General features: G+C 44.1%; 1 protein-coding gene across 7 annotated transcripts in view; it reads left to right on the top strand.

The window, feature by feature from the left end:
• Nucleotides 1–25,757, top strand: part of mdga1 (MAM domain containing glycosylphosphatidylinositol anchor 1) — a 116,941-nt gene that overhangs the window by 38,116 nt on the left and 53,068 nt on the right. For all 7 annotated transcript variants that reach the window (XM_029846434.1, XM_029846436.1, XM_029846438.1 and 4 more), the window contains exon 4: nucleotides 5,216–5,390. In XM_029846434.1, the coding sequence (XP_029702294.1) occupies nucleotides 5,216–5,390 (175 nt within the window). The remainder of the gene's footprint in view (nucleotides 1–5,215; nucleotides 5,391–25,757) is intronic.

The following is a 25,757-nucleotide window of genomic DNA, read 5'->3' as shown; positions in this document are numbered from 1 at the left end:
GGTCCTACTCATAGTCCTACAGCCACATCTTTCTTCACAGTAAAAGAAACCACTGACACTGGGAGAGTGAGCAAAGAGCAAACTGGTGGTCCTGGTGGTGCATGTCAGTTGGAAACAGACCATTTTTGAGAGGAAAGACAGGGCACAAGGATGAACAGGCAGACAGCCTTTGTGATGTTCACTTAGTTAATGCTTTCAGAAGAGGAGCAGAGAGAGAATCTGCTGCACTAAATATATGGAGGCTCATATGCATCTTGTGATCAACATTTCATCTAATGGTTCTGGTAGTTACCGTAGATACAGGAATTATTAAAGAAACCAGTGATGTTAACACCTACTGTACATAGAGATGGTTAGATGGTGTCAGAGCTGCGGGCGAACCCGCCCTTGTGTCCTCGCTCACTCCGCGCACCTGTGGCGAATCTGTAATCATGAGCCCTTATAGTTCCCTGCGCTACGCTGCCTCCCTGCCAGATTGTCCTCTGTGTTCCACATGACTCTCCAGTGTTTTCCTGCCTGCCTGTTTTCCTGGTTTCGACCCTGCCTGTTTCTGATGACTCTGTTTTGCCTGTTCCCTGGAATGTCCTGTCTGCCTTCGGTTCCTGATTATAAAGCTGTGTTCAACCGAACTCTGGTGTCACTCTTGCGTTCTCGTCTGCTGCCTGACAAGATGGAGTTCCTTTTAAAATAAATGAGCCTTATCTCAGTCTGTTGGGTAAAGTTAGCAGACTTCACTGCTGTTTCACAAAATTAAGCTTCAGAGACAGAAACAGGAGAGACCTACCTGACTTATGTCTGTGAGCACATGGACGTGTGTGTGTGTTCGGGACAACAGATCAAAGGGGAAATCAAATTACATCTTACGAACAATACAGTTGTTGACATGTGTACCGCTCTGGTATTGGAGCTCATTATAAACTCTATTGTTTCTGTCTGAGGGGGCCTTGGGTGTCTGCTGCCGTGGTAACACGCTGTATATTACACACAAGGACTGGGGCTAAAAATAATGATGAGGACTGAAACGTCGGCATTAAACTTCACCTGACTGAAACTTTCCATAGTGAACAACAGACATTTGGACAGATGGACCGATAGTTCAGGGCTGCTTGTCCGTGTGATTGACGTGTGAATTGGTCGGCAAGGGCAGAGGGTGAGAATCCAAGTGAGATTCTCCAATCTAAGACTCCACGTTTCGTATGGATCATTTCAGTTCCTGTAACTTCATCCCAGGCTTGATCTGATATTACAGAGTGAGATGAGGCATCACTACTGTGTGACAAGGTTAGCTAACATGTTCGATAACCATGAGTCAGAGTTATTGAACTGTGTCATCTCTGCATCACATAGTAAAGTGACTACATCTTTCCCGTAGAACTTATTTATTTGTCCACCCCTTTTCCTTCTTTTCTGTAAGACTTTAGTTGGATTTCATAAAAGAGATTTGACCCTTTGACAATTTGCTGTCACATCTGTGGTGACAGTTTGCAGAGAATTGAGGCTCATGTCAGCGGCATGATATTGAGATAATCTCTGAGATGAAGGTTAAACACATAACAGCTGACCCAAAGATGCTGAACTCACTTCTCCCTCTCCTCCATTCTCATCTCCATTAAAACTGATATGTCCACACATATTCCTCCCCCTTCTGTGGTTCTGCATATGTTTGTGTAAGTGCACGTGCTAATGCGTGTGGCACCAAGTAGTACTCCACAATAACAGGATTACCATCTTAAGCTTATTCAAGTAAGTCATCCAGTTGGGTGGATAAAGCTGTGTGGTCGACTCTGCTGGCGGTACATCAAGAAGTCGGAGAAATTGTAGCAGGGAGGCTTAGCGAGCTCTTGGTGGGTTAGGGAGATGTGATATAAAAGGTTGGAGAGCTGTGAGAGCCCGACAAGCAACCTGATTAAAACATTATATGGAACAGCCACATGTTCTTGCAAGATCAGTTGTGATGCTGATATATTTTTAATAATGCAAGAACCATGAAAATGATACTAAGGAATCAGTTATCTCATCCGATGCAAAAGCATTTATGACAATGGAGCACTTCTAATACAGCTTGGAAGAAAATGTAGTTTGGATGGATGGATGGATGTTAAGATGAGGTTATAAGATTGGGCTAGAACTGTCTGCAGGTCAGAGTCAAGGTCAGGGTGTTAGTTGGGATGGTCAGAGTCAGAGGCTGGGCAGTGTCTTATGTCTGTGAAAGTCCTCACAAAGAAGAAGTACAAGCATGTGTACTCTCTGTAATGAGAGATGTTATGGAATAACAATAGACAGATAAAAAGAAAGGTGACTGAAAACACAGAGAAACCATCAAAAGGGGACAAATTCAGATAGACAGGCAGTCCACTGAGCTACCAGGATGTCTCCTTTGTCTTCATCTCTCAAGCACATGTCTCTTCCTCTCCTCTCCTCTCCTCTCCTCTCCTCTCCTCTCCTCTCCTCTCCTCTCCTCTCCTCTCCTCTCCTCTCCTCTCCTCTCCTCTCCTCTCCTAGTCCTAATTTATCACCGGCTGATGAGATTTGGACAGGAAACCTGTCAAACGGCTGGAGAACTGAGCAGAATCGTGTGTTCAGCTTCTAAATAGAAATGGTTCTAGATGAAATGTGTGTTCCTCAGCACAGGAGCGACACTGGTGAGTCTATTGTGAATGATGATGACGTGTGACCTCTACTGGAGATGTTACTATCCTGCTGGGCTTTGGTCAGTCTTTTAGTGCTTCCTCTATTGACCACAGGCTGATTGCTTCTAATATGTTGCTCTAATAAAAACATTGTCACAATTGTTCTCTAATTTCCCTCTGCAGCAACTTTGGATGCAACTTCCCTCTGTTAACAAGGCCTTTTTCCTCTTCACACTGTTGCTGTTCTGCAGAAACATCTATGTTCTAGACCGCTCACAGCTTCTCAGCCTGATACAGAAGCTCTGAAGAAACCTGCTGCGTTTCATGCCAGGCTGGATCCCAGTGGACCCAAATCTTCTTCCCTTTTTCTTTTTTAAATGTGTAACAGAATGCCTGAGCCATTATTACACACTCTGACTCTGTTCTTGTGCGCTGTTAGCGTGCAGGCATTCAAGAACCAGGTCTGATAACAGGTTTGCATTTGACTGAACAAAGGGCTTAGGCAGGGAGGAGATGACGTGGAAAAGAACGAGGACACAGGAAGATATCCAGACCAGTCCGCTGGGGCAGAGTGGCAAAAAATAGAGCTGTGTCACACACCTATTCAGGGAGGAAGGAAGAAAAAGTGTAGCAGCAGAGTGAAAAAGGTCGGGATGGTTTTGAAAGCCCTGGCAGGTAAACGCTCCTCCGGCTGGTTGGCCAGTTGTCATCTGCGTCTCAGTCAATCACCCCTTTATTTGCTGTATCTCCTCTCTGTGTCACCCTATCTGCTTTTCTGGTGTAGCAACTCTCGCTTCTCTTTGTTTTCATCCCAGTTAGACAGCTGGCAGTCAGTAAGTTTACATGCAGTTTAATCCAGCTCTGATCAGAACTGGACTTTGGCACCTTGTCAGAAGTTTGTCCCAGTTTACCTGCAGTGGAGAAAGTTGGGTAACTGATGGGAAACTGTCCTCCTCCTCACCACTAGTTGGCAATACGCGTCTTTTCAGCATGTTATTATGGTCTCTTTCTAGTTGACAACAGACCGGCATTTAGACCAACAGGGAGACAGATAATCGTACAGCTTTGTTCATCTCGTATGTAATGCAAACGTTGCTTATTGTGCAGGGAAGCTGCTTGCTAGCCTTCATGCTCATGTTGATTTCAAGAGATGTTTTTGTTCTCTTTGCATTTCAGTTGTCCAGATATAGTCGGATTAAGGCGATAATTTCAAGTGTCAAACACACCGACTGATGCTTTATTCACTCTGCCTCTTATTCTTGCTCTTGCTCTTATCCAACTGGCTCGGTCACAGATGGACCCTCTCTTTCCCAACTCTTTCCTTATCTCCTTCACTCTGTTGTTCCTTCTTTACATGCTTATTCTTTCTGGTTTATTGGTTTGTCACAGCTTTCAGGCTCAGACCTTTAAGACTTAATCTTCTCAGAGTCGGGGCGTCGGGGTTTCTAGGAAACATCCATACTTATTTAAACACTCTAAAAGCTCTTTTCTGAAAACTAAAGGCAAACAAAATATCAAGTGTTTGTAAGATTTACACTCATCTTTTAATCCTTGAATGGAGCGGATAAAAGCAGGAGCTCACAAATGCACACTTCATGCTCACTTTCACCCTCTCTGGTTTGTTGTCTGACAAAAAGGCCAGACACCCACATGAGCAAACAGTGCCCACACACACACACACACGCACACACAATCATGTGTTTTGGACTCAGTAAACCATGGAGATACAGGGTTTGGTTCACTGCTCACCTTGGCTGGTTTGATCAATGGCGGTTTGCCTCCTGTAAATCCCTCCCACAAACAGAGCTGAATAAACACACAAACACCGATAATCTGCTAATCCATGGAACCTGATTCTGACACACACACAGACACACACACTCACTCACTCACACGCATATAAATATATTTCTAAGTACGTGGATACTTTACGTTATGTTACTGACAAGTATATAATGCCAGAAGGCAAAACCTCCACAAAGTACATAAACGTGCACGCACACACGCACACACACACACACACACACACACACACCCCCACACATTTGTGAATGTTGTATCAGGGACTTTTGTCCATTATCCTCTCTGACCTGTTCAATAGGATATGGTTGATAATCTCACTGATACAGACAGACGGGTTAATAGGGATTAATGGAACACACACGTGCACACACGTGCGCACACACACACACACACACACACACACACGCACACACACAGAAAACATTCCATGGGTTTCAGGGCTTTAGTACATCACACAGTATGCATGAATGTGAGCTACAGTGTGTTTGATTAATGGAGTGAAAGTATCATGTCGCTGTCAGCCATGCAGCATTCCCACGGCCTGATGCGCTAATTGAAGCGTGGAATAGAGTATCTCGTACAGTGTGTCAAAACTCTCAGTAGAGCCAGTTTAGTGATGTGAGTGCTGCGCTTGAAGAGCTTAGCGTCATTAACTTTACAGTCCACAGATTTTTTTTCATCCGGAAGAAAAAACAACCGCAGATCTGATTTAAATTCGAGACACAAACGTTGTAATGGAGCTGTCAATTCAATGGCTTCTCCTCAACCTTCTTTCTGTCCAGGTACGATGGACAAAGACGGCAGGCAGCGCATCCGACAAGTTCCAGGAAACATCCATCTACAACGAGACGCTGCGGATCGAGGGCATCCAGAGGGTGCAGGGGGGCCGCTACTACTGCAAGGCTGACAACGGGGTGGGGGTGGCTGCCATCAAGTCCATCCGCGTAGATGTGCAGTGTAAGTGGGCAGAGAGAGATGGGTCCACTTCCAGACCACAGCCGACTATCACTGCAGCTATTCCCACCATCAGAGAGGCGGCAATGGGGGAGAGATGGGAAGATTGGGGGGAGAAAGATGAAAGACAGATTGGATTGTGTGATGATATTTCAGGTGGGAATAGCTTCCAGGAGTATCTGATTGTGGACAGGATGAAACGATTGGCGGGAGATTAGAGGGGAAGTGGATATATAGATTAAATGAAAGTGTGCAGATAAGAGAGTGCAAACACCTTAAGGACTTGCTACTTCTCCCTACAGTCACGGATGTCATCAGTCAAATCTGAAATCATATATTTGGTCGGATACTCCTTGGAAAAGTGAAGACTGTGGGACATGAAAAATTTTGGAACAGTTAGTCCAGGTGGTGCGGGCTCCCTAACACACACATATCTCCAACAACAACGCATTTAAGGTGTAAATGAGTGATGGCCTGATCAGTTGCATGGTACAGAACCTGCTGTAGATCTTCACAGTTTGGATTTGTGTTGAGTCCTCGGTTGTCTTTCCTGATAACTGGGAGATGTTGGAGAAGCCATGGGGTGTTTAGGGGTCCCGTGCTGCTGCTTGTTTCACTGCCCCACTGTCCCTGCGTGTCAGGGGCCAGGTCACTTGATACTACTTTCCGTACATATTGGGATGTTCTTTGTGATTCCCAATTGCATTGTTCCCTTTGCCAGCTGCTACCCATCATTTTAATGCAGCTTTATAGGCCAACAGCAACAGACCGACTCTATAGCCACTTTTGCCCAACCCTTTACTGTCAAATCTCTAATACCAAAGCACCGACAGATGCACAGAAAAAGCGGCTTAATAGTGTTCACACCCCTCTCTGCCGTCAGCGTTAGATCTCCCAAGGCTCCAGCATGGCCCTCACTGGGGAGCTGGTAATTGCCCTGGAGGGTGGGAGTTGCCTGTAAACAGCTGTATCCTGTATGTAGTTGTAAAGGGTCTAACCAGATGTGACGGTCAGTGCTCGTGTAATTCCCAATCTCCCATAACACCCAGCAGTGCTCGGCCACACGTCCCAGCACATGATGACTTTAGTGCCAGAACCATGTAACAATTAGCCTGGGCTCGCAGGGAGAAAGGGAGAGCCAGGGAGACAAATGAAAGCTGAGAGAAAGATGGATGGGAGGGTGATGAGGGAAACGGAGAGAGGTAATAAGCAGAAAACCAACATGGCTGAATGTCCCTGAAGGTCCAACCTGAACAGAATAGACAATTTGTTGTGAGGTTATAAATACTGTCTTGCTGTCACATTAAAGAAGAAACTGTGTTTAGCAGTGAGCGGGAATATCAGAGACCAAAATGTTAGAAATCAAATATTACTAAACCACATATCACTTAATTAATTTCCCCCTCTAATTTATATGAAATCCCCCTTTAATCAATCATCCATTAATTGACCCTAATTTCTGAAATAATTTTGGGTGTCTTCTGAATGCAGTCTCATTGCAGCACCTTGAGGTGTGAACACTGGCGCGTTTGAAATCCAAATAAGTTTTAAGAAATAAGTCTTAAAAAACAAGAGATAAATGGAAAAGAGGGAAAAGAAGTATTTGGGGAGTTGCACATTCTAGATAGGCACTTGCACGCATGCTGTTATAAATGGGGCGTGCTGTTACCTGTAGACTCTCCAACTTCAGCCAAGTGGGTTTCTTCTTTTGTGTTTTTTTTCAGGTTTTTCTGAACCTTTTTGGCTTTATTTTCATCCCACTCCCCACCGTTCCCCCTCCGCCCCCTTAGCTCTGTCAACCAGACAGTCTGCACTCAGGCTGGCTGCAGCGTCTCACTACCTCTCACCTGACCTTAAAGTGGCTGTCATACAGCTGCATTTGCATGATGAACATGTTTCAAATGTGTGTTCAGCAAGACTCTTGGAGCTGTCACGCAGCACATTAACAGCTGAGAGAGAGACGAGAGGATTATTGATTAGGATTGTTGGCATCTGCTCTCCTGACTGCCTGATTTAGTCATTTTGTTGAGTTCATTGAGAGAGTTGCTAAATTCAAACAGTCAGAATATCCGGTGTAGCTCTGATGCGGATTGAAACCTTCTATTGGATGGTGTTGAGAAAGATTGTAGAGGGGACACTGGTGGCCAGCGTTTGGGTTGGTGGTAACCTTCACTCAGCATGCCGCTCTACACATCCAGCAGAAGTGAATTAACATAGATCTTCTTGTTAATCTAAAGAGTTTTTAGCAACACTCATCATCAAGTTCAAAACACAACGTATCTGTGCATCATTAAACCTGCACCACACACTTCACATCAACCTGTGACCTGGCACCCTGAGCACTGAGGCAGTGGGACAGTGAGCAGGCGGGGTGTAACTTCAAGTAGCCTCTACTGATGGGATGGACTTGGTTCAGAAACCCAACCAAAAGCAATCCGCATAATCAGAGGCTGAAAAGGTAACCCGGCCACCACCGGTCACCAGACACCAGGTGAGTAATGGCGAAGATGGCGATGATGGAGGTTGTGGTTGAAGTTTTTCATGATGCTGCTTCTTCCTACCTGCCTTGTTACTGGTGTTGGGAACTAAGACCTGCTGACCTGCAGAGGATTGCAAGCTGTGACTGTGAGGAGGGCCTCCAGATAAAACTGCAAATTTTGTGTCTGGAACCTTTTTGCTTAGATTACAATCAGAAAACTAAATTGTCTGATCCAATCTTCCTTCAAATTCATGTTTTTATTTCTTTTTCTCTTTCACGTTTTTATTTTTCTGGCTAATGGTCAACGTTACTTCTCTATCATTCATAGTATTAATGCTTTAGTGTAAATGTTCTCCAGCTCATTGTTGTGCTATAATTGATGGAGTCAGTGCAGGAACGTCTTGTTTAGTCCATCCATCCATCCATCCTCTACCACTTATCCGGGGTCGGGTCGCGGGGGCAACAGCCTAAGGAGAGAAGCCCAGACTTCCCTCTCCCCAGCTACTTCTTCCAGCTCATCCGGGGGGATCCCCAGGCGTTCCCAGGCCAGTCGGGAGACATAGTCTCTCCAACGTGTCCTGGGTCTTCCCGGGGGTCTCCTTCCCGGGGGTGCCCTGAACACCTCACATCCTAACTAGTTGCCCAAGCCACCTCATCTGGCTCCTCTCAACGCGGAGGAGCAGCGGCTCTACTCCGAGCTCCTCCCGGATGGCAGAGCTTCTCGCCCTATCTCTAAGGGAGAGCCCAGCCACCCTACGGAGGAAGCTCATTTCGGCCGCTTGTACCCGTGCTCTTGTTCTTTCGGTCATGACCCAAAGCTCATGACCATAGGTGAGGGTAGGAACAAAGATCGACCGGTGAATCTCTTCACCACTACGGACCGGTGCAGAGTCCGCATTACTGTGGACGCCACACTGATCTGCCTGTCGATCTCCTGCTCCATTCTTCCCTCACTCGCAACAAGACCCAGAGGTACTTGAACTCCTCCACTTGGGGCAGGATCTCCTCCTTGACCCGGAGAAGGCACTCCACCTTTTTCCGGTTAAGAACCATGGCCTCGGATTTGGAGGTGCTGATTTTCATCCCAGCCGCATCACATGCGGCGGCGAACCGATCCAGTGATAGTTGGAGGTCACGGGCCGATGACGCCAACAGGACCACATCATCTGCAAAAAGCAGAGACCCGATCCTGAGGTCACTAAACCGGACCCCCTCAACACCATGACTGCACCTAGAAATTCTGTCCATAAAAGTCACGAACAGAATCGGTGACAAAGGGCAGACCTGGCGGAGACCAACCCTCACCGGAAACGAGTTCGACTTACTGCCAGCAATGTGGAACAAACTCTGACACCGATCGTACAGGGAGCGGGCGGCCCGTATCAGGGGGCCCGGCACTCCATACTCTCGGAGAACACCCCACAGGACCCCCCGAGGGAGACGGTCGAATGCCTTCTCCAAGTCCACAAAACACATGTGGACTGGTTGGGCAAACTCCCATGCACCCTCTAAGACCCTGCTGAGAGTGTAGAGCTGGTCCACTGTTCCACGCCCAGGACGAAAACCACATTGCTCCCCCTGAATCCAAGGTTCGACTATCTGGCGGACCCTCCTCTCTAGTACCCCTGAATAGACCTTACCAGGGAGGCTGAGGAGTGTGATCCCCCTATAGTTGGAACACACCCTCCGGTCCCCCTTCTTAAAAAGAGGGACTACCACCCCGGTCTGCCAATCCAGCGGCACCGCCCCCGATGTCCATGCGATGTTGCAGAGTCGAGTCAACCATGACAGCCCTACAACATCCAGAGCCTTAAGGAACTCCGGGCGGATCTCATCCACCCCCGGGGCCTTGCCACCGAGGAGTTTTTTGACTACCTCGGCAACTTCAGCCCCGGAGATATGAGAGCCTATCCCCATGTCCCCAGGCCCTGCATCCTCATTGGAAGGCCCGTTGGTGGGATTGAGGAGGTCCTCGAAGTATTCCTTCCACCGATCCACAACATCCCGAGTTGAGGTCAGCAGCACACCATCACCACTATACACAACGTTGACAGTGCACTGCTTCCCCCTCCTCAGATGCCGGATGGTGGTCCAGAACCTTTTCGAGGTCTTGTTTAGTTTGCTGTGTGAAATCCGTCATATAATAACTGTAACCTTTGATTCTCTGTTGTTCACGTAAATCTGGTCAGGGACAGTAGATGAATCGGTCTGTAACCTGGTCTCTGCTAGCTCGATGCGCGTTCTGACCGCGCCCTAATCCGTCCCACATGCTGTGTTCCACCTGGCTCAGGTCGACCTCGGTGTTAGAGGGATGTAACAATTAGCCCAGGCTGGGGGAGGGGGGCGGGCAGCACAGATAAACAAGACTGAGGCAAAGATGGATGAGTGAGCAGGCAAGCATGGAGGCAAGAGAAAGGAGATTGATTAAACTGTCACATCATTAGTGTGATAGGAAAGAAAACACAAACCCATGACGATCTGGCTGAAGTTTCATATTGTTTCTATAATTTCCATGCAGATTTACAGATTTGTATCTGGAGGATATTGAGATAATCGCTCAGTGTCAACTCTAGATGTGTTGTGACAGCTTTGCTGTTGAAGCTGCAGCTGACGACTCTGCTGGCGAGTGAGTGGTGCCATCAACCACGCTTCATTTTCACAACATTACTTAGAAACACACTTTCACACTATGCAGTTTATTTAAAACCTCAATTCACCTGGGTCACCGTCCTGCCAGACTGTTTCACACCTACTGACACACATATCTTCTGGTATTGTCAGTGATGACAGTGTGAGTCAACTGAGTATAAATCCATGAATCCCCACGCATTCACAGCTTTGGCACTTATCTCCCTACCTGTCACCGGCCATGGGGGGAATGTGTTATCCAAACAGTCCCAGTGCAATATTAACACACACACACACACACACACACACACACACACACACAAATGGCCCAGCCATTTAGCCAGTCTGTGTTGGTGTTGATGCTGCTGCTGGAGCATGAAGATACACAACTCCACACAACTCTACTCTAGCCCTCCTCCCCTCCACTAAAACTACAGTATACATGCTTCCAAATAATATTTATTATTCACAGTTGGCAGGTTCAGGTTCGATAAATGTTAAGGATGCTGTAAACTCCTGGTAATCTGGAATGAAGAAAATACACCATGCTCTGCTGACCCTGAAAACATTGTGTGTGTCTATGTGGGGGTCAACAGTGGCTCTTCATGATGTTTTTTCCGCTGACTCTTTTGCAAACCTCCTACGTCACATAAACCCTACATACACACACCCACCCACACACACACACTCACACACCCACGCACACACACAAACACACACACACGCACACACACAGACCCATACACGCAGACCCAAACACACACACAAACACACACACACACACACACACACACACACACACACACACACAAAAACTAACCAGCTCTACATTCATCAACTCTTGTTTCCACTGATTGGAGAACAGTTTCCATGACTACATTTATCTTCCTACTGTGTTTTTGACAGGACGGTGTAAACAGGGCACTCATCCAACATTCTACCAACCCAGATTCTGTGTCACATTGATGTTCTGACCAAAGGACTTTACATATTTGCATCTGTGTCATTTTTTCTTCTAGGCCTTAGGTTTAAAGGCAAAATGCTAGAGCATTGCCAGCAGTTCTGTCTTCGCTCGGAAAGCAGCAATTTGTTCTGGTGAATGATTTGTGACTTTATATTATAAACACACTGAAAAACTGTTGAAATATCTATTACCTTTGCAGCACTTGAACCTTTCTGTATCTGTTCTGGGCCATCAGCTGCATCATGTCATGCAGGAATAAAGATAACAATCTTTCCGTGTCTCTGATCGAGGCTTGATAAATTCAGGGCAGTGTTCACTGGGCTGTACACACCCTGCGCATGTGACGGGATGCCCTGAATGTTACATGGTCACAGGAATACCTGCACTGGGCCAGCGCTCTGAAGCCCAGGCAGTACCTCAGCTCGCATGTGGAGCGCTCTTCACTGCCCAATTTCATTCTTCTCTTCCCTCCTTGTAGTCTTCTCCTACAGGCTGCAACAGAAGGAGATGTTTTAGTTGAGCATAATAATTACACCATGTTGGGTAACTAACAATGGTGGTATGTCAGCTGCACAGCAGGCCCACATCAGGAAGCTGCTCTTTCTGAGATGGAGATGGAGGGTTGCTGGTTCATCCTGGCACGGGTCATGAGCTAGAGAGCTGCCCAAGAGGGCATATTTAACATTTAAAAGCTTTAATGTGTGAGATCAGTGTCGAGGGGGCCATGTCAGCGTTCACCTAACGCTAATTAGTCATAAAAGATAAAGTCAGCTCAGAGCCATTCTGATATCACTTCCTGTTTACACACACAGTGTCTTCACAAGTGTCTAGTGCATGATCATGGAGGAGCCCATGTTGTATTATCATTTACATACAGACCTTTGTGGTTCTGGCAATGACAGGAACTGACAAAATGTCTCAAGATCTGGAACGTGGGCAAAAAGTGGACGGAGAAGCTGAAGAATCGTGGAAATGAGAAATTCTGTTGAAAGAATCCTTTAAATACAAAGCAGCTGCATTCACCCAGCCATCTACTGTAAAATACAGACATGCTTAAAACAGTCAGATTTAATAAAGCCCAGAGTGATAAAGCACAAAGACACAACAGACCCAGAGGAACACACTCACTTTGAAGTGGACCATTTCACCAGTTTGACAGTAGCATTTCTGCAGCCATCCATCAGGTCTGCTGACATGAAAACCTCCTCTAGGTTCTCTCAGGTCCAGCCTGACCTGGAGCTGCAGAGTCACCACCCAGGACAATTAACATCCTTTAGAATCCTCCAGGCACTGAAGGGGATCCAATCAGAGAAAATGACCCACATGACATCTGTTTATTTTTTTAAAAAGCTCATATTTAATATTTACCTGTAGAAAATGCCCTCTTATAGACAGACCTACTGGCCACGTGTTTATTATTCTCTCATGTCTCATTATTTCTCATCATTACGGCAAAATCACCTTCATCTTCAGCCCAAGGCACCAACGGAGCCACAGTTCTCATTAGATCTTTGTGAGGGGGTCATGATCAGATCCACCGATTGTCAGCTTGTCAGTGTCAGATGTACTTCAGAACAGGTGGATTTTTAGGGCAGGAACGTGTAACGTCTGGTGGATGAATGGGCTTGATTTAATAAGAGGAGATGGAACTGTGTTTGTTTTTATGAGATGTGGGCTTTGATTTCAGACGGGGTCTGCTAGCATGTTCAGCACAGTTTGAGAACACACAAGACCAGACAGAAGATGTTGAGACAGTTGTGGCATAGAGACAAATGAAAATCTGCTTTTGTTGTGGTTCATACACATTTTACTGTAAAGCATCTCCAAACTGTCCAGTCAGGGTTTGGACTGATTAGAACGGTGATCCGATCGGTCAAATTCCAGGGTTCTCCTTTTCTCCTGAATGTTTGGTGGTCAGTGTGAAGGAGGATGAAGCTGGTCTCTCAGTGTGCTGGACCTCCCTCCCAGTGCTCCCGTGATCAGATCAGAGCCTCTTTTGTCCGGCTCATCAACAGCTGCAGCCGTTTTATTGCTTCCTCCAACGTCAGCTGAGACACGTGGGGGCATGCACACGGAATGTCAGGAGCTCCATATCTTCATGATCACTGTGATCAGTTTTATTCAAGTTACTTCACTTGATTTTAACACCCTTGAGAAGAGCATTTACATGTATGTGAAACATGCTCATTTATTGTTATATATGTAGCCTGGCTGCAGATAATTGTCTGCCAGTTTTGTATCGATTTATATTTTTTTGCAACATAGTTGATGTTTTTATGTTTTTATGTTGGTTTTGTGCAGCCTGATGCAGATTAGGTTACATCCATAATTCAGGTGAAGGTGAAAGGTGGAGGTAGTTAACTCCCCATTATCGTCACCCTCCATCACCGTTACCCGCATCCTCATCATGATGGAAGTTGGACAGATGGATTTATTAGTGGAGGGACGCCTGAACCGCGTTTGTGATGGACACTAACACAGTGAGGGTGGTGTTGTGTCACTGAACAGGGGAGAATGGAGCACTTTCCACATGTTTATTGGGATAAATGTGGTATTAATCCTTATATAGTGAACAAATTGTAGATAAACACTGATTTAATGAAATGTTCAGCAGTTGAATGAATCATTTCCAGTCTGAATATTGAAAGTGTTGCTGTAATGAACAGCTGCCAGTCTGAGTTTTGCTCACACCCTCTCCTCTTCAACAGCCTCTGTAAATTCTATTTGGAAAAATTGGACAAAAGCAGGTTCTAATCAGATGCTGAGAAGATGACCAAGCACCTAATGTTTCCATTAGGGGGCTCAGGGGTCAGAGTTCAGACGTACAGATGTATCTACATGGAGTGATAAAGTGCACGAGCTGCAGCACAGAACCTCACGTCTTTCAGAATGTGACATCTGCTTGTGTGTTTTTTTTGTTTTTTTTTAATCAGAGGCGGGTTGTAGCTCAGGAGGGCTGTAATCAGACTTGAAAATCAGGATTCTGATTGTTTTATGTTTCAGATCACTTTGGTAATCACTGCTGTTGAGGAAGCCTCTTAATCAACGCACACTTCAGACAAGGTGCACACTGGTCAAGGGTCTTTGACTCTTTTTTCTGGCTTGATGAGAATACACAGTCAGTCAAGCTAAATTAAAGGAAAGGAGGGGCTTTCATTTGCCCTAATATAGCCTCCAAATGTCCAGCAGTTCATTCTGTGTTTCCTACAGCGGAATGAGGCAACAGTCCAAGCGTTGTCTCACATCATTAGGCCTAATTAATTAGCACTTTGCTATGGTATAAATCCCTAATGGAGGCTCGCTGACCTTGGAGTTATTCTCAGCCTTCAAAAGGCAAAGGCAGCCCTCTCCTGGGTGTGTTTATTATAAAAAAAATCCTCTCTTCTCTTTTGTTGTGCACTCTTCAGTCTGCTGTTTCTCTCTGGGCAGGTTCCATATTAGCATTGCGTAGGCACGCTGATTGCAGGAGGTTCTGGGTTAAATGACCAGTGGAGCCCAGCAGAAAAATGCTGATTACTGTAGCAAGTTTGTTCAAAGTGTACATTTAAATATTCTGAATAATGTGCACATCTGACTGTTTTCTGAGTTTAAAAATGTGTACTCTTAATATTCATTCCAAGTGAAAGTGTAACATAAACTTCAGTTCACAAAGCCTCTAAATTGCTTCCATGGGTGAGTGTGTGAGTGGACATGTCCTGTGACCTGTCCAGAATGTCGCCCTGCCTCTTTTCTAGTTTACTAAACACAAGCAAATGCCTGTTCTGACTGATATGGACACAAATGAAAATTTCTCAAGTCTATGCCTCCCAGCGGTGCAGCAAACGTTAATGTACTTGATATTTCAAATACTTGTCTCTCCTCCGCATGAAGACCTGACTTCCCTCATGTAAGGAATTGCAGCTGAAGTGTATCATTTAATTTATGTAACATATTTTGTTGGTGCTTGATCATCCTCTAGTTTGAGCTTCTCTCACTTCTCTGCACCAGATGCTGGATGTCTGATATCCTCCACGTCCTCCTGCTCTGAGTAGCAAGTCAATTATGTCTGCAGGTGTGTGTTTGTGGGTGTGTGGATGTGTGTGTCTGTTTGGGTGGGTGGTACAGTAGAGACCTGGCTTTATTTAAGTTCTACAGCTCTAGTGAGAACGGACATTTCAACAAACTTCTGAAGGCTAAATTACAGGAAAGCCCTACAGCACTTTCCTGGGAAATCCAGCTGTTCCTCAGTAAATATAGGAGTAACTGTGAAACACTCCCAGCCATGAACTGGGAATTTCAACAGAAATTGGAATGGGAACAGTGTCACTGATGACTGCTTGGTTACGTGACAAGCCGGGAGTGCGACCATGTGAAGGAAAGGACTTTCTGTCCCTGTAGTGTCGGAGCTTTACAGGTTAAATAAACATCCTGCGTCCGTTAGTTTCTTCAGCTTCTTCATGACTACGTGAGATGGCCCGTGTGAGTGTGAATGTGACTCAGGCTTCAGCAACTGTTGGACACTTGTGACGCCCCACAAGCCCGATGTGTCACCTTGAGTGAGGACGATGTGGAGATATCAGAGAAGCTACAGCTACAGAAAATAGCTTCAATGTATCCAGGAGAATATGGATCAAAGCAAACAAGGAAAAGCACTTAAAGATATCAGATTAATTAGCAAAAAAGGAGCAGAATTCAAATCCAAAGCTTTTAAAACCTCAAAAGGTTGAGCTCATCTGAGAAATATTTTCTCGTTCTCACTGTTACATTAATCCTGGGGCTTGTCTCATGCCAGATAGTGCTATTCACATAAGGAATTAAGCCATTGTGCTATAAATTCCTCCAGAGAGCGACATTTGTGGTTGTAATTTAAAATATTGAATCGTGAAGATGTCTGTGAAAGAGGGCGCTGTCAATCAGACAATACTGTACGCTCCTCAGCCTGTTGGAGCAGACAGCATTCTTCGACGATCGTCCGGCACACGCTGTTCCTTTCATTAGCGATGCATTCATGCTCTTTCATTTTTTTTAAATTCACGCATGTGTTATTAATCAGTAATATTCCCAGATCTGGGGTGACAGGTGTTAGATATGTTAGCATTAGATATGAGATTTTAGATGATACCCTGGATGGATTTTATGCTATTTAGCAATTATTTTTGTCTGGCTCGCTGCTATTAACATGGAACTTATACAGTTTTCCTGATCAGTGTCATCTGCACTAATTATGGGTCAGAATTTTAATCTTTTAAAAGCAGCCATTTCTGCTGCGCAGCTACGGTGAACATAAAAACCTGCTCCTCGCATTTAGCTGTTTCCGATTATTGTGATTTGCATAATGGGGCTGACGGGTCAAACTTTTAAAGTTCTGGCATTGATTTTCAACTTTCCGTTTTACTGGGGTCTTAAAACGGGCACATCATTCACAGTCACTCTTTTTATTGGCGCCAGCATTCTTTTATACAGCTCTAGCCAACCAGGAGGATGAAATGTTGGATATTTCAGATTTTTCCGGCTTCGGAACAATTGGACCGCGTGAGCATTAGCCAGCAACATTATTGAGTTTTGAGTGTCGAGTGTAGATCTGCACTGCCTGCAGAGGTGGAATCTTCCTAATTTTATCCACACAGTTCATCTCCCTTTTCTTGTGCCTTACTTGTCGTGTTATTTTATGGATCAGTGCGTAGCTGCAGCTGAAGTGTTCATTGTGCAGTATGTGCAGGTCCATTCCTCATCAAAGCTGAATGACCTGTCACTGATCCTCGTGTAAACCTTAAATCTCGCCGTCTCGCTTGCTCTTTATGTTTTGCTCCGTTCTGTCACCGTGTCTTTGATTTAGCTCCATTACTTAGCTAATGCAGGAATTATGTCCTCTCTACCGCTCTCACCCCAGCCTCCCTGTTGTGAGAGGTCATTTGCTGTCCCTGGAGGACTCTTCAGCTGGGACAATTATACAGCAGTAAATCGCCAGGATTCCCTGACAGTGTGGGGCTGCCATCACACATGGCTTTCAGACAGCTGTGGTTACTGACACACACATGGTGGTGTTCTGATATGTCCAATAAAATTATGTTAATGGAATTCATTGATAACTGACAGTGTCACATCAGACGGTGTTAGGATTTTCTGCATGAACTACTGATGATTTATCACAACCCAGCAGGTGTTGAATGCTGTGATGAACTCGAAGCACTCTGCACGGCGACCCTGCGGTTGTCTACAAACAGGGACAACAACAATGTGAGTGCACGTAAAGATTTAGTGCCACATTACTTTATGAAGACATTGATTTGCCCTTTAGCAGCTGGACACTTCTGTCGCCCTCAAGGAACCTATTATTTATTGGGTCATTTCAGCACAGCTCTATCAAAGATCCCCAATTAGAGCGACTTGAGACGTTTCATAGTTTGTTCACAAATCAGTCGCGTGTGTTAAGACAGATGGAAAAGCAGATGGAGGTGATGAGTGCAAACCACAGCCAGGCTGCCATTACTTCCTGGGCATATGCTTCATCTGACATGCTACAATTACCCTGTCACAATGAAACCTCCTTTATCCAATTTCAGGACCATTTAGTTGCTTCAGATTGCTTTGATGCAGCAGAATGTAACTGATTTGGATTTGAGATACCGGTCATCTCTCTCTAATAGCCCGTTTTCCAGACATCGTAATTGAAGTCAGATCCCTCGTACTACTTGCAACCAGATTCCTCCATATCTGCTTAAATGCTCATTTAGCATTACAGCAAATCTTGAATGTCCTCCACCAGAATATCTCTTTAAGGACCTGTGTTTGCTCCAGTTTGTGCTTGTAGATGGATTATATTAGTCTTCACGCCTGTACAGAGGATGCTCTCCACCATAAGCACCGTGCCGAGTTAGTGATGACATCCAACATGTGTCCTCTGACAGTTTTGGGTCATCCATGTCCCCGCCCCTCCTTCACAAGCTGGTCTTCTTGTCAAACAGGCAAAACACAAAGTTTGTTTTACAAAAGCAAATGTACTGCGTCAAGATGGAGGCAGAGGGAAGAAAAGTGTTAAGATAAGAGAAGAAATCAGGTATGGAAGCAGACAAAAGATGGCATGGGAGGTGTGGGAGGAAAGAAAAGGGTAAAATGTAGGACTGAAGCTCAACAAAACTAATGCTAGAAGCAGCCAAAGTTGGAGGATGCCTGAAGACTGATCCCAGTCACTGTAGCAAGAGAGGAGGGTGGATGATTTGATGACAGCTTGCCAATGCATTATACATGATCTTATCCATAGTAAGGTAAAACTTTTATATCGCTTTACTGAGAGACAAGAAAACTGTTTTATTGATCAGAAGGGCTGTCTGTCTGGGGGAGATATAAATACAGAAAGGATGGAAAAACAAAACTCATGTATCCCGACAGGAAAATTGTCTGTTTTTTGAAGGATTCATTTTGCTGCACTGGACAGGGAATAATTACCCCTCTTTCCTATTATAAAGTGAACTGAAAAGGTAAAATCTGGAACGCGATGGTGATCAGATGGGGACACCCCGGTTTGCTTGCATCTGGAATATTGTAAAATACAGTTTTTGTTTCATCTCTCCTCAAGTCTGTCACGTCCTCGCCATCAAATCATGGAATATCAAAGCTTGTTCAGATGCTACGTGGACGGATCCCCTGTGGAGACACAGATTGATATGCACACACAGGGCGGTGAAGTATAAATTACTGGTTAGTGTTATGGTCAGGATGAGAACAGAGGATCTAAAAACATAGTCATGTCACGCAGCAACATTCCAACATGGATGCCTTCGGCATGAATCAGTAGTTGCCATCTATCCCGCTGAAAAGTTCGAGTTGAGTAGGAAGTGGGAACGACCTCTCCCTGTCACTAGTTTTATGGCTGCTATACTGTTGCTTCTTCCTGTTGTCCCTTATTTATTGACTCCTTCCTGCTGATGAAGGTTGTGCAGTGCAATGCTGCACTGGATTGAAATGATCTTGACCTTAACGGCAGATCTCCAGGCGCACGCTACTGTTTTTTCCCCTCAGAGAAAATAATCATTACACTCGAATGAAACATAAATCAGTGTGTTGAGAAAGAGAAAGATGGGCAGTTGTGAAGAGGCAGAGCCAGTGAAAGAAAGGAGCTGATAAGAGATGATGTTCTAGTCCTGGATCAGTGTTGAAGTAAAGGCGCTCCAAATGGAGGGGAATGATTTTATTTGCTAACTCTAAGAGACGTGGTGGTAATGGCAGCTTGAAGATGACTTATGGGCAGTCTTAGATGAAAATCTTTGTTTTTGTTCGCCATATTTGGCCATTTTTCTCTGTCTTGACAGGAATTGTATCGCTGACCTTTCCCGAGAGGCGTTTGGAGGGATAACTTTCATTTCATTCACCCACCATGTGATCAAAATGACCTTAGCGAGTACGGTTGGTCACAATCAAACCCGATTCAAAGCGTGATAAAACAGCATTAACGTGATGTACAGTAATTAAGATGCCCAGATGTCCTTTCAGAAACCTGTAGTCAAAGCAGATTTCTGCTGGTCCCTTTTCACTCAGCTGTCATCAATTCACCATTACTCACAGCCCCTCTGGGGCAATTATTGATGAGTTGTTGGTGTGGATGGAGGGTGAAACACGCTTTACTATCAGGGTGCAGGTTTAAAGGAGAGTTGGTTTGATTTCTCACCATATTTGTGTTTAAAACTACAGCTTTGCTCATAAAGTAGTTTGATTTTCTGTTGAAGGAATGAAGAATAAATACACATAGAAATGACTCTCAAAAGAGGGTTCCTCTTACTGACACCAAACCAGCTATCAGGCGGAATTGTAGGGCCATAAACAACTGACAGGGACCCTCTCTTTTCATTTCCTTTCATAAACATGGCTGTTCAAATTAGCCAGATCCTCTCAGCCAAAACCCCTCTGGGCCACATCCATATTCATCACAACACCATAAGGTCAGACCAGTTCTAATATTATTTTATGGCCATGGTATTTTTCATCCAGCTTATTTTTCAATAACTTCCAGCATAGATTTAATGGGTTTCCTCATTTTTTCTCTTTTCTCCTCAAACACACTCCTGTTCTGCCTCTCTTCTTCCTTCTCTAACCTATCTGTTTACAATCTGCTGGTTTCATAAGCTTTTCTTTGCTTTCCTAGAACTTTCTTCCTCCAGAAATTTCTGTTTTTCATTCATGGCTGGTGGCTGGACAGTGAAGGCGGGATCATAAAGAATCTGAGGTGCCTCCTGGCAGAAGCATAGCATTGGCAGATTGGGAAGAAAGAAAAGATGGAGGCAAAGGAGCTGAAAATCGAGGATTACATGACCATGAAACATGAAAAAGGCTGGATTACAAAATAAAATTCACAACTTTGCCAGCCATTGCGTTCAATCGGCTGTACCAGTAAAAAGTGAGAAAAATACCAGATATGCCATTAGATAAATAATGAATCAAACAGCAAATGCTGTAATATCACTATTACCTCAGGACACTACTATTTACCACAGACTTGTTTTTAATCAGTTGCAGGCAGGAGTAATTCCTTTAGACTCAGAAACGGCAGCCTGGGAAGAAAAGAACTTGATAGAACAAGAATGGCTCTGCAGTTCTCATTATTATTGCAGCTTGTTCCTTGTGTTTCACATGCACATATATGAGGTATATGCGCTGGTATGCACAGCATCTTTGAAATCCTGTAACACGCTCTATTACATTTATTTGCAACAGGAGACCAAATGTATGAGTCATTTTCTCTGTTAGTGGTAAAACAACAGTAAAGGACAACCAATTACAGTGACTGAGAGCAGATTTAATGGGAAGGAAATTGTGTTGTTCTCTATTTTGCTCTAAGTTAGTTTCAATGGTTCTTCTAAAATATAAGTGTACAACCTTTATAACTATTGGATTCATAGAAATATAACCAGCAAATCGTTCTCAATAATAAAAACAAAATAATAAAAAGGAAGTGAAAACACACTTTCTTTCCCTGGAGAGGCTTCTCTTTATTCTGTCATACACCGTGAATAATTCAGCACATCTACTCTTAAAGCTAACGTTTATTTTAAAACAGGTCTATACATTTTTTGCAGGTGTTTCAGTCTGTGGACCATATCTTTGTAGCTGTAGAAAAAAATGGGGAAGAAGGCGACAGAAGAGACAGTTCAGTGTTCTTTAAAGGCATCTGGAAACAAACCAGAAAACAGAGACTATGGGTCTCCAGCACAATCTTCCACTTCCTCCTTTCAGCCTCAGGTTAGAATTTTGCAAGCTCCAGCTCTCCAAGCAGTTTTGAAATAATTTGAGATAATTACAAAGAATAATAATTTATGTTTTTTAGCCATGTAGGAGCACCATAAATACTGTCGTTTTCTGTTAAGCCAAATGCTTGTAACAATGAAGGAATCACTTTGCTGACCAGGAAAATTGTTTAATGCTGTGTTGTGGAATGGAGAAAAGAGTTGGGACTTGAGGCTGGATGTGATGGAACAGCAGGACAAACGTCCAAAAAGGGCAGGAAAACAACTTTTTTGAGAGCCTAGAACTTGATTTGGCAAGAAAGATTTACAACAAACTGGTGAAGAACAGAGGCTGTTATGGTTGATGTGGGCCAGGTGGACAGGAGAGACAGTTGTCCGGCCAGGAGTAACTATATAACCAGGAAAGAATCAAAACACACACTAAAGCAGATTCCCAACAGTTTTCATTCCAGGCCACTAGTTGGCAGTGTGGCTGCGGTTTACATTCAGAGTCTGCAGCACAAACAGTTGTGAAGAATCCACCGGCATTGCTGATTTTTTTTGCTCTACTGGCAAAATGTGCAAAAACACTACTGACTGCAACCCTAGTGCACAGGTGCAGGAGTTTCCTCCCAAATTTAGGGATAACAGGGTCTAAATGGGCTCATTTCCACCTCTAGATAAACACATTAATTGTTACTAACTTCTGTGTCATCACTCCTGTGAGTGTTCTCAGTTATGGCTGTTATTTATAACTGTAATTATTTGATTTGTGCTCTGGCATGAATGTCCACAGCTGACATCGCTTAATGACACAAAAAAAGGAAACAAATGCATCCATGTGACCTTGGACGTTGTCTTAAATCCTAAAGGCCAAGACGATCATGCCTTCATTTCTCTGAAGTCGAGAATACATAACTGGCTCCTTTTGTGCTCAGATAACCTCTGGCTTCTCCTCAGATATAGCTAATATCTGAAAAAATAGATAAAAATATTCTCTGCTAGTGTCAGGAACCAGATAAGAACCCAAATGCGACACACGAGTCTGGCTGAACATCGCTTTATTGTCGGACACAGACAACAGACAGGATTTTCCGGGGAGCGGGCAGAACAGAATAGTCGGGGACAGGCAAGGTCGAGATCGGGCAGAAGGCAGACAGAGTTTACAGGGGAACAGGCGAGGTCGGAACCAGGCAGGCAGGCAAACAGGAATACGCTGGAAAGTCATCTGAAAACGAACAATAATATGGCAGACAGCAGGTGTGCCACCGGGGATTAAGAAGAGTGCTCATTAGAGTCCTGATGCACAACAGGTGCGCGGGGCGAGGCGGCTCACGGGTATGATTGCCCGCAGCTGTGACAGCTAGCTCAATATAAAACACTTTCGTAGTAGTCAGATGGGTTTGCTGTTCTGAGCAAAGGCTTGTGGATTCATCCGTCCAGAAAACGAGGTTAACAGACCACAAGTCATCATCTGGCTACTTTACAGTAGCATGTTAGCGCATTATATCTTTGTGAGCTTTGTGACCTATATATTAAGTTACAAAGCTTCATCTTTTGACAACTTTACAGTCAGATGTTCAGTTGAGTGTTTGTCGGTCTCCAGGAGGACTTATTCTAATGAAAATGTTTTATGTTGCACTAGTAAAATTTTTATTTTCTTAAAGTACTAGTGTCTGTGATCAGGTCTCAACCAGCCAGGCAGCAAGATATGATTTTATTCTCTTCCACCCTGTTGTTTGTTGTCTTATGAGTTTCTGAACTCATGTGTTTGTTCTTTTTGTTGTTTTGGTAAACAGAAAATGATAAAAGTGAAGTTCCAGCAAAACCAGCAAAGTAACTGAGCAGGAAGATGTGATCTGAAGTTGTTTTAATAATGGAGTTCTGCCCCAGATCGCCGATGTTGGTCCTTCAACACAACACATTAAAGCACATAATTACTGCCAACAAACAACCCAGAACAGGCGACATTCTATATCTATATGATGACCTCCACAGGGCTGCAGCATCCTCAGGGTTTGGCTGGTTTTCTTGCTTCGTTATATAAGTGTCAAGAAATCTGAACATGCTTTGTGCAGATCTTTCCTAAACACGCTGGAGGGAAACATCAAGGCACAATGATGATTGTGTGTTACTGAGTATCACACCCTGTGAGCATCCATCAAGATCTGACCCTCAGTAGGAAGCTGATTTGTTCTCATATTTACTCTGCCCATCAATGATGTTTCTCTAAATATGATCCAGATTTTGTCATAGTGGCCTGAGTTAACCAACAGAATTAACATAGAGTTCTGGTGCTCTGCAGATGCTGTGAAGATGGTGCTCACACACCAAAGACCCATTACCGTTCATAGAAGCACGTTGTCTTCTCCTCGAAGACCCTTCAGCAGACTCTCACAGGGACATGCAGCCATTTTTGTGCCATTTTGTTGCCATTAAGGGCTGATCAGAGTACACTTCAGCCTCCAATCCCGCCATTTCTGTTTCCATCCTCAACTTTGTGTGGCTGCAAGCTCAGAGGTTGAGTGAGTTAACGTGCGTCTTTATCCTCTAACACCTCTCGGCTGTGCAGCTGCGCTGTCACAACACTGTAAATAAGCGTGCCAAACCTCCTCCTTTTATGACTGTAAAATAATGGAGTCACACCATCATGAATGTTTAATACCAGTTCCTAGGTCTTCTGCTGACAGGAGCATAATTAAGGCCTGACTGTAACACTCTGGCTCAACAAAAGCTCGCCGTTTTCAACAAATCCACCAGTGATAGTTTGACTCTCTCTGTAATTCTTCTCAACACAACCTTGTTAACCGTACACAATGTCAGAAAAGCTTTATGTATTCTTGTTTTATAGTAGTTTTACAGCCAGAGCTGTTTAATTCAGGAGCACTGGCTTTCTGCCGGGGGTTTGCTCATTACAGCAAAAATTATCAAAAAGAAATACGTTTTTCTCTAACATCAGCAGCATTTTTGCTAATGAAGCGATGCTTTTAAGATCCTCCAGTCCATCAGTTGATGATAACACAAAGTTAAACATATATTTTTGTCCAGGTGTAGCTGTGTAAAAGGTATTATTAAGCAGAATAAGTATGAACATTTGATCCAGAAAAAACAGCAGTTATCTGTGCTCCTGTTGATCACTGCGATTGTCTGGTCCTAAAAAGAATTATTTGGATCAACATGTTTTTGTGCATTTATTTGCTGCACAAATGAATAAGAAAAAAATTGAAATGTTAATGTATAGATTTTGTAAATAAGCAGAGAAAGTCAGTTAAAATCATCTTTACTTCTCATCATCGCATTTTAAACAGGACCAGTGTTCTAAATGTGGGTCTGGTGCATGTTTAATGCAGTCTTTAAGGCGATGTCTATGAGCAGAATGCTCAATAATTAATAAGATGTGAAGCTGGATCAAACAGCACGTCTGCCTCTGTTTGTGCCTCTGTGTTTGCACACTCTTCCTCTCTCTCTGTCTGTCTGTCTGTCTGTCTGTCTCCTCTAACTCTCTCTTCTCTCTTCACCCTCCCTCTCTACCTCCCTTTCTCCCCTCTCTCTTTCTATCCTCCTCTCTCTCTACCTCTCTCCCTCCTCTCTCTCTACCTATGTGTTTGTGTGTGTAGTGTCCTATATGAGTTCTTTGTTGGAAAAGGGTGACATGTCCTCACAGTGATAGATATTCACTAACAAGTGTGTAGTGTTTGTGAATGTTTCATTTTCTAGTTGTAAAATTGTCCTTTGTGTTATGTTTCTGCAACACTAGAAGTGTTCTTTGAGGTGCAGAGGAGAGGAAAATGAAATGACATCAGGTTTTCTGCATGCAACTTTATTAACATCAGGTGTAGCATGGCTGTGATATATAGAGATGGCTCCAGTCCACTCTAATAAATCCAAAAATTACTTTAAATGTTCCAGGAATCCTGAAATCACAAATGTCTCACATCTGAATTCACTGTGGCAGTGTCTGATTCAGTGTCATTTGCTCTCTGTACAATTTTAAGTTGAATAAGTTTAACAAGTTCAGAGGATGAAAGAATTTGGTTCTGTTGGCACCAGCGGTCCTCAGACACGCTTATCCCTTGTCCTGCTGCCCAATCATTTTTAATTTC

Source organism: Takifugu rubripes, chromosome 13, assembly GCF_901000725.2.
Source record: "Takifugu rubripes chromosome 13, fTakRub1.2, whole genome shotgun sequence".
Classification (NCBI taxonomy): domain Eukaryota; kingdom Metazoa; phylum Chordata; class Actinopteri; order Tetraodontiformes; family Tetraodontidae; genus Takifugu; species Takifugu rubripes.
This window is presented reverse-complemented; position numbering and strand designations above follow the sequence as displayed.